General features: G+C 39.5%; 2 protein-coding genes across 7 annotated transcripts in view; one reads left to right on the top strand and one right to left on the bottom strand.

The window, feature by feature from the left end:
• MTFR1 (mitochondrial fission regulator 1) overlaps positions 1–21,073 on the bottom strand; it is a 62,574-nt gene that overhangs the window by 12,867 nt on the left and 28,634 nt on the right. For all 6 annotated transcript variants that reach the window (XM_042254261.1, XM_042254262.1, XM_042254259.1 and 3 more), the window contains one exon: positions 18,251–18,366. In XM_042254261.1, coding sequence (XP_042110195.1) covers positions 18,251–18,366 — 116 coding nt within the window. The remainder of the gene's footprint in view (positions 1–18,250; positions 18,367–21,073) is intronic.
• Positions 11,724–12,636, top strand: LOC114116368 (large ribosomal subunit protein eL6). The gene has a single exon (XM_027972997.2). It carries the CDS (start codon positions 11,745–11,747, stop codon positions 12,606–12,608), a length of 864 nt encoding a protein of 287 aa, XP_027828798.1. The 5' UTR covers positions 11,724–11,744; the 3' UTR covers positions 12,609–12,636.

Below are 21,073 nucleotides of genomic sequence, written 5' to 3'. Positions count from 1 at the left end.
TACAATGGAGGTGATGAACAGATTCAAGGGATTAGATCTCATAGAGTGCCTGAAGAACTATGGACGGATGTTTGTAACACTGTATAGGAGGTGGTGACCAAAACCGTCCCCAAGAAAAAGAAATGCACAAAGGCAAAGTGGTTGTCTGAGGAAGCCTTAAAAATAGCTGAGAAAAGCAGCAAAAGCCAAAGGAAAAAGGGAAAGATATACCCAACTGAATGCAGAATTCCAGAGAATTACAAGGGGAGATAAGAAAGCCTTCTTAAGTGAACAATGCAAAGAAATAGAGGAAAACAATAGAATGGGAAAGACTAGCGATCTCTTCAAGAAAATTAAAGATACCAAGGGAACTTTTCATGCAAAGATGGGCACAATAAAGGACAGAAATGATATGGACCTAACAGAAGCAGAAGATATTAAGAAGAGGTGGCAAGAATACACAAAAGAACTATACAACGAATATCTTAATGACCCAGATAACCACGATGGTGTGGTCACTCACCTAGAGCCAAACATCCTGGAATGTGAAGTCAAGTGGGCCTTAGGAAGCATTACTACAAACAAAGGTAGTAGAGGTGATGGAATTTCAGCTGAGCTATTTAAAATTCCATAAGATGACGCTATTGAAGTGCTGCACTCAATATGACAGTAAGTTTGGGAAATTCAGAAGTGGCCACAGGACTGGAAAAGGTCAGTTTTCTTTCCAATCCCAAAGAAAGGCAATGCCAATGAATGTTCAAACTATTGCACAATTGTACTCATTTCACATGCTAGCAAAGTAATGCTCAAAATCTTCCTGGTCAGGCTCCAACAGTATGTGAACCTAGAACTTCCAGATGTGTAACCTGGATTTAGAAAAGGCAGAGGACCAGAGATCAAATTGCCAACATCCATTGTATCACAGAAAAATCAACAAAATTCCAAAAAAAGACCTACTACTGTTTCATTGACTACGCTGAAGTCTTTGACTGTGTAGACCGCAACAAACAGGAAAATTCTTAGAGATGGGAATACGAGACCACCTTTCCTGCCTCCTCCTGAGAAACCTGTATGCATGTCGAGGAGCAACAGTTAGAACCCAACATGAAACAACGGACTGGTTCAAAATTGGGAGAGGAATATGTCAAGGCTGTATATTGTCACCCTACTTATTTAACTTATATACAGAGTACATCATGTGAAATGTGGTGCTGGATGAAGCACAAGCTGGAATTGAGACTGCCGGGAGAAATACAACAACCTCAGATATGCAGATGACACCACTCTAATGGGAGAAAGTGAAGAGAAACTAAGAGCTTCAGTGAAGAGGAACTAAGAGCTTCTTGATGAAGTTGAAAGAGGAGAGTGAAAAACCTGGCTTAAAACTCAACATTCAAAAAATGAAGATCATGGCATCCAATCTCATCACTTCATGGCAAATAGATGGGGAAAAGATGGTAACAGTGACGGACTATTTTCTTGGGCTCCAAAATCACTGCAGATGGTGACTGCAGCCACAAAATTAAAAGATGCTTGCTCCTTCAAAGAAAAGCTATCACAAACCTAGACAGCATATTAAAAAAGCAGAGCTATCACTTTGCCAACAAAGGTCCATCTAGTCAAAGCTGTGGTTTTTCCCAGTAGTCATGTATGGATGTGAGAGTTGGATCATAAAAGCGAAAGCACCAAAGAACTGATAGCTTTCAAATCATGGTGCTGCACTATAGAGAGTTTGTTGAACAGCAAGGAGATCAAACCAGTCAATCCTAAAGAAAATAAACCCTGAATATTCACTGAAAAGACTAATGCTGAAGCTCCAATACTCTGGTCACCTGATGCGAAGAGCCAACTCATTAGAAAAGACCCTAATGCTGGGAAGGATTGAAGGCAGGAGGAGAAGGGGACGACAGAGGATGAGATGGTTGGATGGCATCACCAACTCAATGAACCTGAGTTTGAGCAAATGCTGGGCAATACTGAAGGACAGGGAAGACTGACTCAGTTCATGGGGTCACAAAGAGTTGGACACGCTTAGCAACTAAACAACCAAAAATTAAGATTAAGATGGGAATGAATAACATCTGCTGTCCATTGTGCTATGAATGGGAAACTATTTTGCTCTGAACCATTATGTCTCCTGGCCTACATTCTCACTATGGAGCTTCAGCAAGTCAGCCTGCTTGCCTGCCTTTGGAGTCTTGTTACCCACTATCATCCTCTGAGGTCAGGATTCTTCCCCAGTACTGCTTTAAAAAGAACAGCACATTCCATTTTATACTTGATATCACTAGTCAAAGTCTTCACTCTCACTTTATTCACTATTTTTATGTCAGGTTTTTGTAAATTAAGTTCCTCTTAGTCATTGGATTACAAACATTCTGGTAATGTATTAAGAGCTACCTCAATACTTTCAAATCCTGTGAATTTATAATTTTTTATTTAATACATACTTAGTTTGATATAAATATGGGCAATCAGATACAACTGGAAATTAACATATTAATAAAGAATGAACAAACTGAAATTAACCTTGAAACATTTAGATATTCCTTACATAACGTTCTACTCCAGGGAGAAAACATGCAAATGATGGGACCAACAAGGGCTTAATTTCCAAAATGTAAACGGCTCATACAACTCAACAACAAACACACAAGGCAATTAAAAAATAGGCAGAAGGGACTTCCCTGGTGGTCCCTGGCTAAGACCCCATGCTCCCAACTCAGGGGACCTGGGTTCAATCCCTGGTCAAGGAACTAAGTCCCACATGCTGCAACTAATCCCTGGCTATTATATAAAATTTAAAAAAAGGGGGGGGGCCAGAAGATCTATGTAGACATTTCTTCAGAGAGGACAGACAGACGGCCAACAGGCACATGTAAAGTGTTCAACATTGCTTGTTGCTTATCATTAGAGAAATGCAAACCAAAACTACAATGAGATACTATCTCACTTGGGTCAAAATGGCCATCATTTAAAAAAGGACAAATAACAAATGCTGGAAAGGGTGTGGAGAAAAGGGAACCCTCCTGCACTGCTGGTGGAAATGTAAACTGGTGCAGCTACTGTGGAAAATGATATGGAAGGTACCTTAAAAAACTAAAAATAGTTACTATATAATCCAGCAATCCTACTCATGGGCATATGTCCAGACAAAACTATAATCCAAAAAGATACATGCGCCTCAATGTTCACAGCAGCACTATTTACAATAGCTATATGAAAACAATGTAAATGCCAATGGACAAATGGATGAAGAAGATGTAGTACATAGACACAATGGAGTCCTACTCAGGCATTAAAAGAAATGATACAATGCCATCTGCAGCAACATGAGTGGACCTGGGGACTACCATACCAAGTGAAGTAGGTCAGAAAGAGAAAGACAAATATATGACACCACTTAAACACTGAATCTGAAAGATGACACAAATGAACTTACCTGTGAAACAGAAACAGCAGACCTGCAGCTGTCAGGTGGGAGAGGGATTAAGGAAGGAATGGAGTGAGAATTTGGAGTTGGCAGATGGCAACCATTGCACATATACAGGATGACTCCCCTGGTGGCTCAGATGGTAAAAGCGTCTGCCTACAATGAGGGAGACCCGGGTTGGATCCCTGGGTCGGGAAATTCCCCTGGAGAAGGCAATGGCACCTCACTCCAGTACTCTTGCCTGAAAAAATCCCATGGATGGAGGAGCCTGGTAGGCTACAGTCCATGGGGTCACAAAGAGTCAGATACAACTGAGTGACTTCACTTCACACCTAGGATGAATAAACAACAAGGTCCTACTGTATACCACAGGGAACTGTATTCAATATCCTGGTACTAACCATAATGAAAAAGAATATAAAAAACAATGTATGTATATGTGTAGCTGAATCACTTCACTGTACAGCAGAAGCTGGACAGGAAAGAGATCAAACCAGTCAATCCTAAAGGAAATCAACCCTGAATATTCATTGGAAGGACTGACTGTTGAAGTTCAAACTCCAATACTTTGGCCACCTGATGGAAAGAGCCGATTCACTGGAAAAGACCTTGATGATGGGAAAGACTGAAGGCAAAAGGAGAAGAGGGTGGCAGAGGATGAGATGGTTAGATAGCATCACCAACTCAATGGACTTAGTTGGAACACAACAGGGAAGCCTGGCATGCTGCAGTCAATGGAATTACAGAGTTGAACATGACTCAGTGAATGAACAACAATTAAAAAATAAAATTTACAACTGCTCTACTCCAAAAGCAATCAGAAACTTGATAACAATGCCTATGATGTCTGCGAGAAGCCACAGAGATTATAGTCTTTAATTTTTCATCACACAGAGAACAAATGTTATGCTGTGTGTCTATGTCCAAAGACCACAGTCTCCAGAAACTATTACTATGAAAGAGAACAACTTAACTATCTGAGAATGACTCTCAGTTATATTGACTCTTTCTAAGAATCTCAATGCTTCTTATAAAAATGAAGATTTCTTTTTAATTCTGAGGCTATTCTTTTAATTCAATGGGAAATGAAAATGTGTAAAGAGAGAAAAAAGACTTGCACAGTATGTGTCACTGTGCTATAAGTTTTCTCATGTTGTCTTTCAAAATTCTCTCAGTGTAGGTATTAGCACTTTCAATTTAGAGGTGAAAAACTCAAGTTCAAAGTATTTAGAAAAAAATTCAATTATACAGTAACTCATACTTATGCCATTTTCCCAGAGAGAGAATACCATAACACTGTAACCAACTGTTAAAGAAATGCCATCAACATAAATTTCAAGGGAGAAATAATTATATATTGAACAGCTTTGAGTTTCATATAAATGTGAGAGGCAGAGAAACACTCAAATGGCTATATGAATCTTAGAGGTACTCTATTAAATGTTTTTAAGTTAAGTTATAAGTTTAAGCTATAAAGCTCCCATAGAAATGTAGTTAATATCAAAGTGACAGATGAAAAAAGACTCAAATGGCCTGGTAAAAGGATGAGCCTTAAGTAATTGTCAAGGCAAAGTAAAATTCCATCAGCTCTCATCCTTCTATTTTGTCCTACTGATTAAAATACATTCTATGGTAAATTTGCTATTTTATCAATCTGTAAAAAACACTTGATCTGGTATATGAAACTGACCAAATAGAGCTTCCTCAAAGCTCCCTTCTGTGGGAGGATGGTGAGACTTTGTCAGCCTATTTATTATGATATCAGCTTCCTGACAGCTCAGTTGGTAAAGAATCTACCTGCAATGCAGGAAACCCTGGTTCGATTCCTGGGTCAGGAAGAGCCCCTGGAGATGGGATAAGCTACCCACTCTAGTATTCTGGCCTGGAGAATTCTATGGACTGTATAGTCCATGGGGTTGCAAAGATCTGGACACAACTGAGTGAGTTTCTTTTCAGCCACAGGAAAATAACAGTACCTTCCCCCAGACATACAGGTTTATACACATGAAGTGCCAATACTTTGGCCACCTGATACAAAGAGCTGACTCTAGAAAAGACTGATGCTGGGAAAGATTGAAGGCAGGAGAAGGGGACGACAGAGGATGAGATGGTTGGATGGCATCACCAACTCAACAGACATGAGTTTGAACAAGCTCTGGGAGATGATGAAGGACAGGGAAACCTAGCGTGCTGCAGTCCACGGAGCTGCAAAGAGCTGGACACGACTGAGAGACTGAACAACAGTAACAACAATAGTTAATCACAACTGATGCAAAAAGTGATACGGCACCATACTGCAAAAGAAAGCCCACCCACTTTTCCTCGTCATGTGGGCCATGTCACTAACCTGGGAAGTCTGGGACCACTTCCCACCTGTGTGTCTACTTCCTCCTCCAGGCAGACCCAACTGGATCTTCTCTTTCCTTCTCACTTTGTTCACAATCAGATGATCTTCGCCTAGAATACTTCCGGGCACCATTTCAAAGATCCTTTAGCCAGTTACTTTCAACATCATAGACAAAATTCATTATCCAGATCCACTATACCAACTCAGTTACTCTATAACCACAATCCCCATAATAGCTACCCTATAAGGTCATATCAAGTACAAACATGACATTTGTGTTAAAAGCCCTTTAGAGACTTATCTGGAGGAAGATGGAGCAAATGAACTTTTCACTATTCTTCATCCTCACTACAACTAAAATCTCTGGATATCATATATACAACAAATGTAAGATGACCCTCAGGTGGAGAGAAGGCAGACTGGGTGGGACTTGAAATTAAGAAAAAAAAAATCATAGGAGTGAGTTCCCTGAGTTTTCCTTTGGCCTTATATATGGTAGACTGGGTGCTCGAGTAACCCAGAAATGCCAAGAGATGCAGGGAAGAAAAAAAAGCCCCAACAAAAGCCTGCTCTTTAGCCAAAGCACCAAGAAAGGGGCAGCCTCCCACGACAGATAACTTACAAATAAAACAGGGGCTCTGCTCCAGCCAAACATCACAGGAAACACTGTAGCCCTACCTCCACCATGCCACCAAGACTTAACCTCCCCACCTTTTCCAGAGAAGGCAATGGCACCCCACTCCAGTACTCTTACCTGGAAAATCCCATGGGCAGAGGAGCCTGGTGGGCTACAGTCCATGGGGTCGGGAAGAGTCGGACATGACTGAGCGACTTCACTTTCACTTTTCACTTTCATGCATTGGAGAAGGAAATGGCAACCCACTCCAGTGTTCTTGCCTGGAGAATCCCAGGGTCAGCGGAGTGGCTGCAATGAGGTGCCTGAATCCCTACAAGGTAGTGCTGGAGAAAGCCAGGACTTACCCCCACCTCCCTGTGGGGTGCATGTGTACTAAGTCACTTCAGCCTCTTTGCAACCCCATGGACTGTAGCCTGCCAGGCTCCTCTGTCCGTGGGATTCTCCAGGCAAGAACACTGGAGTGGATTGCCATGCCCTTCTCCAGGGGATCTTCCTGACCAGGGATCAAACCCTTGTCTCTTATGTCTCCTGCACTGGCAGGCAGGTTCTTTACCACTAGTGCCACCTGGGAAGCCTTTTTGTACAGTGAAAGGCACTTCCTCTATCAGACAATCCTTCTGTGTGCACATCATCCAGAGGGCCATTTCTGTTTACCTCCAAGGGTGAACAAGCAATGTGTGGGTGTGTGCTAAGTTGCTTCAGTCATGTCCAACTCTGTGCAGCCCTATGTAACCTTCCAGGCTTCTCTGTCTATGGGATTCTCCAGGCAAGGACACTGGAGTGGGTTGCCATGCCCTTCTCCAGAGGATCTTCCTGACCTAGGGATTGAACCTGTGTCTCTTAATTCTCCTGCATTGGCAGGCAGGTTCTTCACTGCGAGCACCACCTGGGAAGCCCTGTAGGGTAGTGGAGAAAATTTGGGAAGCCCAGAATTACACCTCATCCAGCAGTAATGAGACATCCTCCCATCTGCTAGGACTGTGTTCCAGGTGGCTTCCTGAAGAGCTGGAGCACCCACCGCTACCCGGTGAAAATAAGGACCACTGCCCTCAGAGCAAATGGAGGCTGAGTGGGAAACCTGGACTTCTGCTCCCACTTGGGAGTAACAAAGTGGCACCCTTGCTTCCCTTGCTATTAGTGAAAGCTATTAGTAAAAGGAAAAGTTTAAATGATCCAAGATCTCAGATACTCAAAATATCTGGATTTCAATAAAATCACTTTTCTTGACAATAATCAGAAATACAAACTGAATGAAAAAAGACAAATGACAGATGCCAACTCTGAGATGACAAGAGATGTGAGAAATTCTGACCGATTTTAAAGCAGCTACAATACAAATGCTTCAGTGAGCATTCACCAGCACTCTTGAAACAAATGAAAAAAAAGTCCAGCAAAAAAAAAAAAAAGCGGGGGGGAGGGAACCAAATAAAAATTTTAGACGTAAAAACCACAATGGTTAGGATCAAAAGCAGAATGAAGAAGACAGAGGGAATTAACAGTGAATTTAGAGACACAACAATAGAAATTATCTAATCAGGAAAACAAAAAGTGAACCAACTAGGGAAAAAAACATGGAGCAGAGTCTCAGTGACCTGCAACAACAGAAGATCTAACATTTGCGTCATGGAGGTCCTCAGAGGAGAGGAGTAAAAAGGCAAGGCTGAAAAAGTACTCAAAAAACTAATGGCAGGACTTCCCTGGTGGCACAGTGGGAAGAACGTGCCTGCCAGTGCAGGGGACACAGCGTTGATCCCGGGTCTGGGAAGACTCCACATGCTGCAGGGCAACCAAGCCTGTGCACCACAACCACTGAGCCCACTCCAGAGCCTGTGAGCCGCAACTGCCGAGCCTGTACGCTGCAACTACTGGCTCCTGCATGTTTGACAGCCCACACAACACAGCTACAGAGCCTGCGCTCTAGAGCCGCAGTAAGAGAAACCACCGCGATGAGAGAAGCCCATGCACCACAATGAAGAGCAGCCCCCACCTGCCACAGCTAGAGAAAGACCACACACAGCAGTGAACACACAGCACAGCAACAAGTAAATACTGAAAGTGAAAGTTGCTCAGTTGTGTCTGACTCTCTGTGACCCCATGGACTGTAGAGTCCGTGGGATTCTCCAAGCCAGAATACTATAATGGGTAACTGTTCCCTTCTTCAAGGGATCTTCCCAACCCAGGGATCGAACCCAGGTCTCCCACACTGCAGGGGGATTCTTTACTAACTGAACCACCAGGGAAGCCCAAGAATACTGGAGTGGGTAGCCTATCCCTTTTCTAGTGGATCTTCCTGACCCAGGAATCGAACCAAGGTCTCCTGTCTTGCAGGCGGATTCTTTACCAGCTGAGCTACCAGGGAAGCCCCATTAAAAGTAATAATGGCAAAAGAATTGTAAATGACTTAATATTCCTCTTCTGGGGAAGGGGAAGAGAGGTGACATGCTCTTATAGTAAGGCACATCTCACTATTTTATACGTGAATTTGAATTGTGCAACTTTAGTAAAAAGAATAAGGATATCTTTACATAGTATTTCCCCACCACTAAACAGATAAATTAGAACTATTTCTCAGTCTTGATAACTTACATGCCTTATTTAAATTAGGATACAGTTTGGTTTGCCAGCTCCCTAAATGCTATTAGGAGCTCTTAAAAAAAATCAGTTTATCAGTTAAATAAAACTGTCCAATTTATTTTAGAGGAGGTTATTTCATGAACATGCCCTCAGACATTGTTTAAGGCCTTTATCAGAAAGTATTCTCAGAAGTGTGAGACAAAATATTTTTTAATTTAAATTTGTGTTAATTTTTTAAACCAACATAAATAAAAGAAAATCTTAAAGCAACTAGAGAAAGTTTTTCCCTAAATAGGAAAGAGGTCCTATTTGAAGGACAGAGGTTTTCTCAACTGAAACCATTGAGACTTGAAGAAACTGGCACATTTTTCAAGTACTAAAAGAAAATTCTATGAAATTCTAACCTTATATCCAGCAAAAGCATATACTTCAAGACTGGGAAAATCAATAATTCTCAAATTAATAAAAACTAAAAGAATTTATTGCAAGTAGAACCTACCCAAAAAGAATGGCTCAAAGAAATTCTCTAAACAGAGACAAAGCAATAAAAAAAGAACTCTGCATCAGACAGAAAGAAAAACACAATGATAATTTAAATTCTCCTCTTGAGAAAATAAACTTAATTTCAAATATTATATCGGCCTATGTCATTCAAAGTGTCTGCAGGGAAGTTTAAGAAATGACAAGACCTCACATAATATTTTTACATGTGCTCAGTCACTCTGTCATGCTACCCCATGAGCTGCAGCCCTCCAGGCTTCTTTGTCCACGGAGTTTTCCAGGCAAGAATTCTGGAGCGGGTTGCCATTTCCCACTCTATGGTATCTTCCTGACCCAGGGATTGAGCCTGTGTTTCTTGAGTTTCCTGCATTGCAGGTGGATTCTTTACCACTGTGCCAAAATAATAATTACATAAATGTAAATAGTTTATATACAAAAATCAAAAGACAGACAGAATAAATTTAAAAAGTATGACCCAACAAGAGTCTATAAGAAACTCACTTCAAAGGTAATTATATAGGTAGGATGAAAGTCAAAAGAAAGACGTATTATGCAAACATCAACCAAAAAACACCAGTTGTGACTATATTTCATTAAATAGACTTAAGAGCAAAGAAAATTACCAGGGGCAGAGAGTAACATTATATAAGAGTAAGAAGATAAGAAGACACAGCAATCCTAAACATGTATGCACCAAACAATAAAATTCCAAAATATGAAAACCAAAAGCTGATAGAACAGAAAGGAGAAATCCACAAATACCATTGGAGACTTCAACACCTCCTCCACAGTAACTGTTAGAATAAACAGAAAATCAAGAAGGATACAGCAGAATTTAGCAATACCAACAGGATCTATTTGACATTTATAGGACATTCCATTAACAACAGTACACATTCGTTTCTAGTACTCATGCAACATAAACCAAAATGACCTATATCTTGAACCATTAAAAGAAATTCTCAAAAAATTTTAAAGGGATGAAAATACAACTGACCCTTGAACAACACGATTTAGGGGCTCCAATCCTCACCAAAGTCCAAAATCTCATATAAATTAGAGTCTCCCCTCCATATCTGTAGTTCCTCTGCATCCACAGTGCCTCAGATTCTGTAGACAACCACCCTTGGATTGTACAGGACTATACTACTTACAACGGAAAAAATCTGTATACAAATAGCCCCCCACAGTCCAAACTGGTGTTATTCAAGGGACAACTGGATACAGTTGTGTCCTCTGATCACAGCAGAATCAAACCAGAACTTAGTAACTGAAAAATAGCAAAATTTCCAACATTTGGAAACTGAACAACAAACTTCTAACTTCAACAGTTAAAAGAGGTTGTCTCAAGGGAAATCAATATAATTACAACGTACCAAAACTTGTGGAATGCAGATAAAAGCAGTGTTGAGAAGTTTACCGTACTAAATGCTTACATTAGAAAAAGTTTCAGTAATATCAACTCTCACCTAAAAAACCTAGGGAAAAAAAAAAACAAAACAAAATAAACTCAAAGCAAGCAGAAGGAAGAAAATAATGGATAGGAGCAGAAATCAATAAAATTGAAAAAAAAAGAAAAATCAATAAAAGTATTGTTCTTTGAAAAGATTAATACATGGACAAATATTTTTAAAAGAGAAGACATAAATTACTAATATCAGGAATGAAACAGAGGACAAATTTCCAGAGACTTCAGAGGTAAAAATACTATCTACTACATCTCTTCCAATATGAAATTCATAAAATAGTCACATAACTTTATTAAGGAACTTGAACTCATAATTTTAAAACTCACCAAAATTCAACCACACCTATGGCCAATTAATCTATGTCAAAAGAGGCAAGACTATAAAATGGAGGAAAGACAAGTCTCTTCAGTTAATGCTGCTGGGAAACTGGACAGCCACATGTAGAAGAATGAAATTAAACATTCTTTAACATCATACACACAGAAATAAACTAAAAATGGATTAAAGACCTAACTTTAAGACCAGATAGGCAGAAGACCCTTTGACATAAATCACAGCAGTATCTTTTTCAATTTGTCTCCCAGAGTAATGAAAATAAAAACAAAAATAAACAAATGGGACCTAAACAAATTAAACTCAAAAGCATTTGCACAACAAAGTACACCATAAACAAAATGAAAAACACAAACCACAGAATGGTATAAAATATTTGCAAATGATGCAACCAACATGGGATTAGTCACCAAAATTTACATACAACTCAACATTAAAAAATAAAAAAATGGCTCTTTCCCATCTTGCAAGATGGCGGGTGAAAAGGCTGAGAAGCCAGATACTAAGGAGAAAAAACCTGAAGCCAAGAAGGCTGATGCTGGCAAGAAGGCTAAAAAGGTGGAAAAGGTGAAGAAGGTTAAGAAGGGGAAGCCCCACTGCAGCCGAAATCCTGTCCTGGTCAGAGGAATTGGCAGATATTCCCGATCAGCCATGTACTCCAGAAAGGCCTTGTACAAGAGAAAATATTCAGCACCTAAATCCAAGGTCGAAAAGAAAAAGAAGGTTCGTGCCCTTGCTACTGTCACAAAACCAGTTGGTGGCGACAAGAACGGTGGTACCCGAGTGGTCAAACTTCGCAAAATGCCTAGGTATTACCCTACGGAAGATGTGCCTCGGAAACTGTTGAGTCATGGCAAAAAACCCTTCAGTAAGCATGTGAGGAAGCTGCGTGCCAGCATCACTCCTGGGACCATTCTGATCATCCTCACTGGGCGCCACAGAGGCAAGAGGGTCGTTTTCCTGAAGCAGCTGGGCAGTGGCTTGCTACTTGTGACTGGGCCTCTATCCCTCAATCGAGTTCCTCTGCGTAGAACACACCAGAAATTTGTCATTGCCACCTCCACCAAAATCGATATCAGTGGTGTGAAAATTCCGGAATATCTCACTGACACTTACTTCAAGAAGAAGAAGCTGCGTAAACCCAGACACCAGGAGGGTGAGATCTTCGACACAGAGAGAGAGAAATACGAGATCACAGAGCAGCGCAAGGTTGACCAGAAAGCTGTGGACTCGCAAATTCTGCGAAGAATCAAAGCTGTCCCTCAGCTCCAGGGCTACCTCCGCTCTGTGTTTGCTCTCACAAATGGAATTTATCCTCACAAAGTAGTATTCTGAACTTCTTGCAAAGAACCTAATTAAATAACTTGTCGTTTCAAAAAAAAAAAAAAATGCACAGAAGACCTAAAAAGACATTTCTCCAAAGAAGACATACAGATAGTCAAGGAGCACATGGAAAATGATCAACACCACTAATGATTCAGTTTAGTCAGTTGAGTTCAGTTGCTCAGTCGTGTCCGACTCTTTGCGACCCCATGAATCGCAGCACCGCCAGGCCTCCCTGTCCATCACCAACTCCCGGAGTTCACTCAGACTCACGTCCATCGAGTCAGTGATGCCATCCAGCCATCTCATCCTCTGTCGTCCCCTTCTCCTCCTGCCCCCAATCCCTCCCAGCATCAGAGTCTTTTCCAATGAGTCAACTCTTGGCATGAGGTGGCCAAAGCACTGGAGTTTCAGCTTTAGCATCATTCCTTCCAAAGAAATCCCAGGACTGATCTTTAGAATGGACTGGCTTGATCTCCTTGCAGTCCAAGGGACTCTCAAGAGTCTTCTCCAACAACTAATTATTAGAGAAATGCAAATCAAACTACAATAAAATACGACCTCACACCAGTCAAAATGGTTCTCATCAAAAAATACACAAAACATAAATGCTGGAGAAGGTGTGGAGAAAAGGGATCCCTCCTACACTGTTGGTGGGAATGTAAACTGGTACAGTCACTACAGAGAACAGTACGGAGGTTCCTTAAAACCTAAAACTAGAACTACCATACGATCCAGCAGTCCCCCTTTTGGGCATATACCTAGAGAAAAACATGGTTTGAAAGGATACATCCACCCAGTGTTCACTGCACCACTGTTTACAATAAGCCAAGACATGGAAAATCTAAATGTCCAACCACAGATGAATGGATAAAGAAGATATGGTAAATATATAAAATGGAATATTTCTCAGAAAGAATGAAATAATGCCATCTGCAGCAACACAGATGGACCCGGAGATGATCTAAGTAAGTCAGAGAAAGACATATATCACAGATATCGCTTATATGCAGAATCTAAAATGATATAAATGAATTTACTTACAAAAACAGAAACAGACTCTCAGATTTAGAGAATGAACTTATGGTTACCAGCGAGGAAGAGTGGAAGGGAAGGAGAGACTGGGAATTTAGGATTGACAGGTACACACTGCTATGTTTAAAATAAAATGCCTTTCCATGAAAAAAAAAATCAATCAATGTCACCAAAAAGAAATCTCCAGATCCAGATGGCTCACAGGATAACTCTTCTAAATGTTTAAAGAATTAATGCCAGTTCCACACAATCTCTTCAGAAAATAGATAAGCTTCATTTTCTGAAGCTTGTTATTATCCTGATACCAAAACCAAAGGATCAGAGACTTAACTGTAAAACATAAAACTATAAGCTTGAAAAAACAAAAAACAGGAGAAAATCTGAAGGATCTTAACACTAGGTACGGATTTCTTATACTGACACCAAAGTATGATCCATGAAAGGAAAAAGGAACAAATTAAAATTTTAAAGTTTTGCTCTGTGAAAGACAGTTAACAGAGGAAAAGACAAGCTTTAACTTGTCCTGCTTTACTTGTGCTACTTGCCCCACACTTGGGAGAAAATGTTTATAAACCACATATCTGAAAAATGACTCATATCTAGCATATACAAAGAACTCTCAAAAGAAAACCCAATTAGAAAGTGGGAAAAAGACATGAAGAGACATTCTATTCAAAGCATATAAGAGAGCAAACACATGAAAAATGTTCATCATTAGCCATTACGAAAACACAAATTAAAATCCTGAGATGCACAATATACACCTATTAGAATGGCAACAAATGAAAAAGGAACAAAGAGTGAAAACATCAAATGGTGAGAAAGTACAGAAACTGGCTGGTGAGAATGTAATGATTCAGCCAGTTTCTTAAAAAAATAAACACGCAACCACCTTGTGACTCACATGAGGCAACAACTCCACTCACGGGCATTTATCCCAGAAAAAGGAAAAATCATGCTGGTTCAAAATCCTGTACACATTTATATTAACTTGACTTAGAGAAGCCAAGAACTGGAATCAATCCAGATGTCCATCAGCCAGTGCACGGTTAAACAAACTGTGGTCCCTGCATACCAAGGAATGCTATTAAACACACACACACACACACACACACACACACACACACACACACACACAAAAGCTGCTGTTACACATAGCAGTCTGGATGCATCACTAGAGATTATGCTTAGTGAGAAAAGCCAGTCCTAAAAGACTGTATATTGTATGACTTGATTTATACAACCATCTTGAAATGAGAAAACTGTGGAAACGGAAAACAGGTACATGATTGCTATTAATTAAGGAGGGGTTGGAGATGTGAGGGAAGTGACTGTGGCTCTAACACGGGGCCAACACGAGGGATTCTTGTAATGCAGAAATATTCTGCATCTTGACTAGAGCAGTGTCAGTATCCTGGCTATGATAATGCACCATGTTTTGTAGGACGTTACCACTGGAGATTAAAAGGTATAGAAAATGCTTCTGTACCCTTATAAAGTCTGTGCTTCTGTACTTATAACTGCATGTGAAGAACCTATGCTGCTGCTGCCACTAAGTTGCTTCAGTCATGTCCGAGTCTGTGCGACCCCACAGACGGCAGCCCAACAGGCTCTTCTGTCCCTGGGATTCTCCAGGCAAGAATACTGGAGTGGGTTGCCATTTCCTTCTCCAATGCATGCGTGCATGCTAAGTCACTTCAGTCGTGTCCAACTCTGTGCGACCCCACAGACGGCAGCCCAACAGGCTCTTCTTCTGTCCATGGGATTCTCTAGGCAAGAATACTGGAGTGGGTTGCCATTTCCTTCTCCAGAAGAATCTATGGTTATCTCAAAATTAAAAGTTTAGTCAAAAAATAAACATCTTAAGAAAAGCTCTTTACCTGCTAATCCTGCAGTAACCTGGTCTGTTCATCTAATGCTATGGCCCCTCTCCTACCTATCATTCAAATCAAATTCCTTCTTTGCTGCTGGATTATTTGGTCCTTATTTTATTCAGCAAATACCATTCAAATAAAATTACTCTTGCTAAAGTCATCTTTCAACTACAAAACAAAATGGAAACCTGCTAGTGTTTTGGTTTACTCGCCTCTAAGTATTTGACACTGATGGCAGCTTACTCCACTTCCCTGAAGCTCTCCTGCCTCTCCTTCCACGACAACACTCTCTGTTGGTTTTCCTCCTGCCTCTTGAGCTGCCTCTGGGGGTAGGGAAGTCCCCTCTTTATTTTTCCCTTTTTTACTCCCAAATGCTAGCTTTATCCAGCTAGCATTTCTTGTCTTCTATATGCTCCTTGAGTATTCTGGCTATCATCCATTCCATCCACATGTCCTTATCAATACCTAACTACATCAACAAGCTCCAGAACAAGTGTCCCACAGGACACTCAAGCACAGTGTAGTCCACGCTGGACTACCTCCTACTCCTGTCCACCAAGAAGAAATCTTTTTTTTTACATTCTTATTAACTGTTACCCCATTCTCATAATATCCTACTCAAAAACCTAGGACTTTTCCTAGACTCTTCCCTTCTCAACCCCAATACCTAAAAAGTTTCTAAGTCTTTTAAATCCTTCTGAGTATCCCTTGATTTTTGTCCTTTTTCTCATGTGTTCTGTCTGTTTCTTAGTTTAGTCAAACTTATCATCTCTATTTAGCCTATTTCCTTGCCTGGCTCCCCTCCACTGTTTATACTGTTTACAGGAAATTTTAACTAAAATACAAATTTGGTAATATTACAATGGTGCTTCAACTTCTTCCAAGGCTCCACACTGCTTATCAAGAAAAAGTATGAATTTCTTACCCTAATATGTATGACCTTTAAACCTCAACCTACTTTCCATATCCATCTCCTGCAGCTTACCTTCTCTGCTACTCTCTAGCCTCACAGAGCCATTTGGAGTCTCCTGAACATGCCACGTGGGCTCCTGACGAGTGCCTTTAATCATGTTCACCTTCCCTGGAATACAGCCTTCCCAGCTGAATGGCTCCTACTGCACCTCAGCACTCAGCTCTGGCAGCACTCAGCGGGAGAAGCCCCGCTGAGCCTCCCATCCCCAGTGGACTACTGTATTTATTTAGTAGTCTTTCCAGTATTGCTATTATTGATTTCCTTTTATAATCTCCTCTAGCAAATATTTCCAAGTATTCCTGGAAAGCCACGACTGTGTCTTACTTTATCTCTGTATCCTTGATACCTAGTAAGAATGAAAAGTTGAATAAGTGTTTATCAGATTGAACAGAAGTCAATAATTGATTCAGGCTCTATTAAATCAATGAAAGCACTTCTCTCTTACACTGTCTCCTTTGAATCAAAACTCATCTTGATGATACACACAAATCTTCTAATATGATCCACAGTGATGCCTTTGCTCTAATAAGACCATTATATTTACTCTACTTATCTAAACACGTTTATGATAAGGTCTTTCTGGTTTCATTTTACAATGTAAACTTCTGGAGGGCAAGGAATTCTGTAATTCTTAAGGACCTAAACAGTTATATGTCTCTAAGAACTTTACAAATACTAGCTGAGTCCTTAAAAGGACAAAAAAGAGAACTGAATTACTGGAGATCATATTAGGCTAATAAAAAGAAATACTGCAGGGACTTCCCTGGTGGTCCAGTGGCTGGGACTCTGTGCTCCCACTGTAGGGGACCTGGGTTTGATCACTGGGCAAAGAATGCAGATAATACCACTCTTAATGGCAGAAAGTAAAGAGGAACTAAAGAACCTCTTGAGGATGAAAGAGGAGAGTGAAAAAGCTGGCTTGAAATTCAACATTAAAAAAACTAAGATCATGGGATCCAGTTCCATCACTTCATTGCAAATAAAAGAGGAAAAAGTGGAAGAAGTCATAGATTTTATCTTCTTGGGCTCCAAAATCACTATGGATGGTGACTGCAGCCATGAAATTAGAAGACTTTTGCTCCTTGGAAGGAAAGTTATGACAAACCTAGACAGCATACTAAACAGCAGAGACATCACTTTGCGGACAATGGTCTGTCTTAGTCAAAGCTATGGTTTTTCCAGTAGTCATGTATGGATGCGAGAACTGGACCAAAAAGATGGCTGAGCACTGAAGAACTGATACTTTCAAACTGTGGTGCTAGAGAAGACTCGTGAGAGTCCCTTGGAGAGCAAGGAGATTAAACCAGTCAATGCTAAAGGAAATCAACCCTGAATATGCACTGGAAAGACTGGTGCTGAGGTTGAAGCTCCAATACTTTGTACTGATGCAAAGAGCAGATTCACTGGAAAAGACCCTGATGTTGAGAAAGATTAAAGGCAAAAGGAGAAGGGGGCAGCAGAGAATAAGATGGTTAGATAGCATCACCGAGTCAGTGGACATGAATCTGAGCAAACTCTGGGAGACAGTGAAGCACAGAGGAGCTTGGTGTGCTCTATCACAAAGAGTTAGACACAAGTTAGGGACTGAAAAACAACAACAGGGAACTATGAAGACTCGACAGGCCACAAATAAGTGTTCAAATACCACAAATAAAAGATCCGTGTGCTGCAACTAAAACAAGTTTTAAGTTTAAAAATAAGGAAATACTGCAAACATATCATCTTAAAATAACAAATACTGCATCTCAGGCCTGATATCCACCCAAACTCACCTTTGTCTTGTTGAACACTCCCCTTCTTCTTCAGCTACCCATCCCACATCAGCAAAAGACACCACCGCATCCTCTCCCGGGGGGCTGCAGCTCCATTCTGTCGTAGGGCTGGTCAGCTGTAAGTTACAAATAGGGAAAATTCTTCATCTAGCACCAAAATGGTAGCATGAAACATTTAATTACCTAAAGGAAAAGCTTCAGCTCTAGCATTACAAACACACAGGCAGTTTCTCACATTTCCACTGAAGGTCTCCACAAAAGGGACCTTTATTTATGTCATACTGTTGTTTAATAATGTATGTAATTTCTGAATTATAATTTAACTTATTCAATTTTTATTTTGCAGGTAAAATGAGACTAAAAAAAACAAAAAACCTCTGTTCATCCTCAAACATTAAGAAAATTTTTAGAATCAATTCTTTTCTGAAGAGATGTAGTAAAAAGTATAGGAACAAGAATAAACAAGCAACTTTGTGCTAAATCTGGCAATATTTTTAAATGGATATTGCTGTTATAACAATGAAAATACATTTTTTAATGTCATTAAATCTCTTGATTTTTAAATAAAAGTATTAACTATACTGAAGATTTGAAAATACAAATAGCAGTAGACTTTCCTGGTAGCTCAGAGGTTAAAGCGTCTGCCTGGAATGTGGGAGACCAGGGTTCAATCCCTGGGTTGGGAAGATCCCCTGGAGAAGGAAATGGCAACCCACTCCAGTACTCTTGCCTGGAGAATCCCATGGAGGGAGGAGCCTGGTAGGCTACACCCCATGGGGTTGAAGAGTCGGACACGACTGATTGACTTCACTTCACTTCCCTACTGAACCTTAAACACAGAGATGAAGGAACAGAATATTCTGAAATAAATATAACAAAGAAAAAGCATGCAAGTTCTGAAATTTACCTTCAAAACATGGAAAAAGAACTTAAAGTTTTGTAACATGAATAGCCTCAAAGCGAGAAGGCCAATGAATAATAATTTTAGAATAGTTATCAGGTTAACATAGTATTTCCTATAGGGTTTAAATAAAGAAAATGCAGACTTTTTAATTTACCTTGAAAAAACTGGAAAAATAATTAAATTTAATTTTTATTACAGAATAATGCCTCAAAGCCAAAAGGCCAATGAATATTAACTTAAAAAGTTATCAGATTAATATGATACTTCCAATAGGGTTTAAATAAAAAAGAATATGTGGACTCAATTGAAGAAAAAAGCTTAAAAGGCCAAAGAGAGAGATTTATATATTTATGTGTTTATCAGAAAGTTTCTACTGTAACCCATTCTTAGTTTGAACCTTCTTACTATCATTGCAGATGAAGCTTTTGGAAGCTACACTGAATTAATACTTCTTCCTCAACTGTAAAATATACCATACAAACACATAATACTAATATGGTTACAAATTTTAAATACCTTTAGGTGCTAGTTCATGAAGATCAGTTTGGTTACATAATTCTTTGTTTAGAAAATAAATTTTGTTCTAATACAGTTACTAGTTGGTAGGAAGAAAGGTATATTTATGATGAATCGAGTTTTGACCTGAAGACTTCTTTCCTCCCAATAAAGGTTAGAAAAATTGCTGTTTTCGTCTCAGATAATTTTGTTCATAAAAGGAAGCAAAATGATACTTTTCTAAGAACACTCAAAAATTTAAGTTTTGTGACAGCTTGTCAGAGTATTTTATAATGTAAAGATCATACAATACTTCTCAATTTTACATCTGCAATACTTCATATATTAAACATGAAATGATGCTTTTTGCACAAACTTTTTAAAAAAAGATTATTCCATGGACTTAGTTTGTAACCTTACTAAACACTGATTAAATGTAATCACTGAAATAATATCATGTCTACAACATGTACTCAATGAAATGAAAATGTTAATGACACTGTCAAGCACCAACTCCAGAATTAATAATATCTGTATCATCTCTAGTTGACATCCTGCCCCACAAAATAAAGCAGTTTAAATATTTAAGTTACATATCTAGGTTATAACAGTGATTTATGCCACCAAAAAAGCCTAACAAAGTCCCTGGGGAAACCAAACTCAATACTAAAAAATAAAACTGAAAAAACAGTAATACTAATCTTTTTTTAAAAGGCCTCTTCCGCTGTTGCTGAAATGTGCATTCAGTAGCATAAGCATGAAATGACGAGGACAATTCACTCAGTAAAGTGCTGGTGTAGGTGAGGTTAGCATAGGCATGGGGTCTGAGGGCATGGAATTCTAGCAAGTATGATGTAGACGCCACTACTGACATGCATGGATGACTGATGGGAAGTTCGAAAAAGTAAAGGTCAACTTACTGAAAGTTCCAGCAAGGTCCTGTCCTATCACAGCTATTGTTAGTAGGGGGAAAAAACAAAACAACAGTGAAGGGATAGGAAATTTTTCTTTTTCAAAATCAAGGGGATTATAAAATTAAAATTAGTGTTTATCAGTATCCAAAGTCTTTTCAGAAAGTATGAAAAGCATTTCATTCAGAGCAAGATTTAGTAGCACTGTATTTTTTTATTGATCTTAAGAAATTCAAATCAACATTTGATACAATTTAAATTATCCAAGATTCAATTATATTTCAAGAATTTTACCAAAGTAACTTTGGGTTATTTAAAACATTCTGATAATGTAAAACTATATTAAAGAAACTGATTTATTAAATAAAATACATAAAAGAAAAATATAAAGTATTGAAATACTTAAAATATTAGAAGAACTCAGCATGTCCTCGTGGGACTTTTCATAAAATTAACACACTGGTCCCAGGAACCAGGATTCTTGCTTCATGCCAAAAATGGTGTAACAGTAAA

This window comes from Ovis aries, chromosome 9, assembly GCF_016772045.2.
Source record: "Ovis aries strain OAR_USU_Benz2616 breed Rambouillet chromosome 9, ARS-UI_Ramb_v3.0, whole genome shotgun sequence".
Lineage (NCBI taxonomy): Eukaryota > Metazoa > Chordata > Mammalia > Artiodactyla > Bovidae > Ovis > Ovis aries.
Note: the sequence above shows the minus strand (reverse complement) of the source record. Positions and strands in the feature narration are given on the sequence as shown.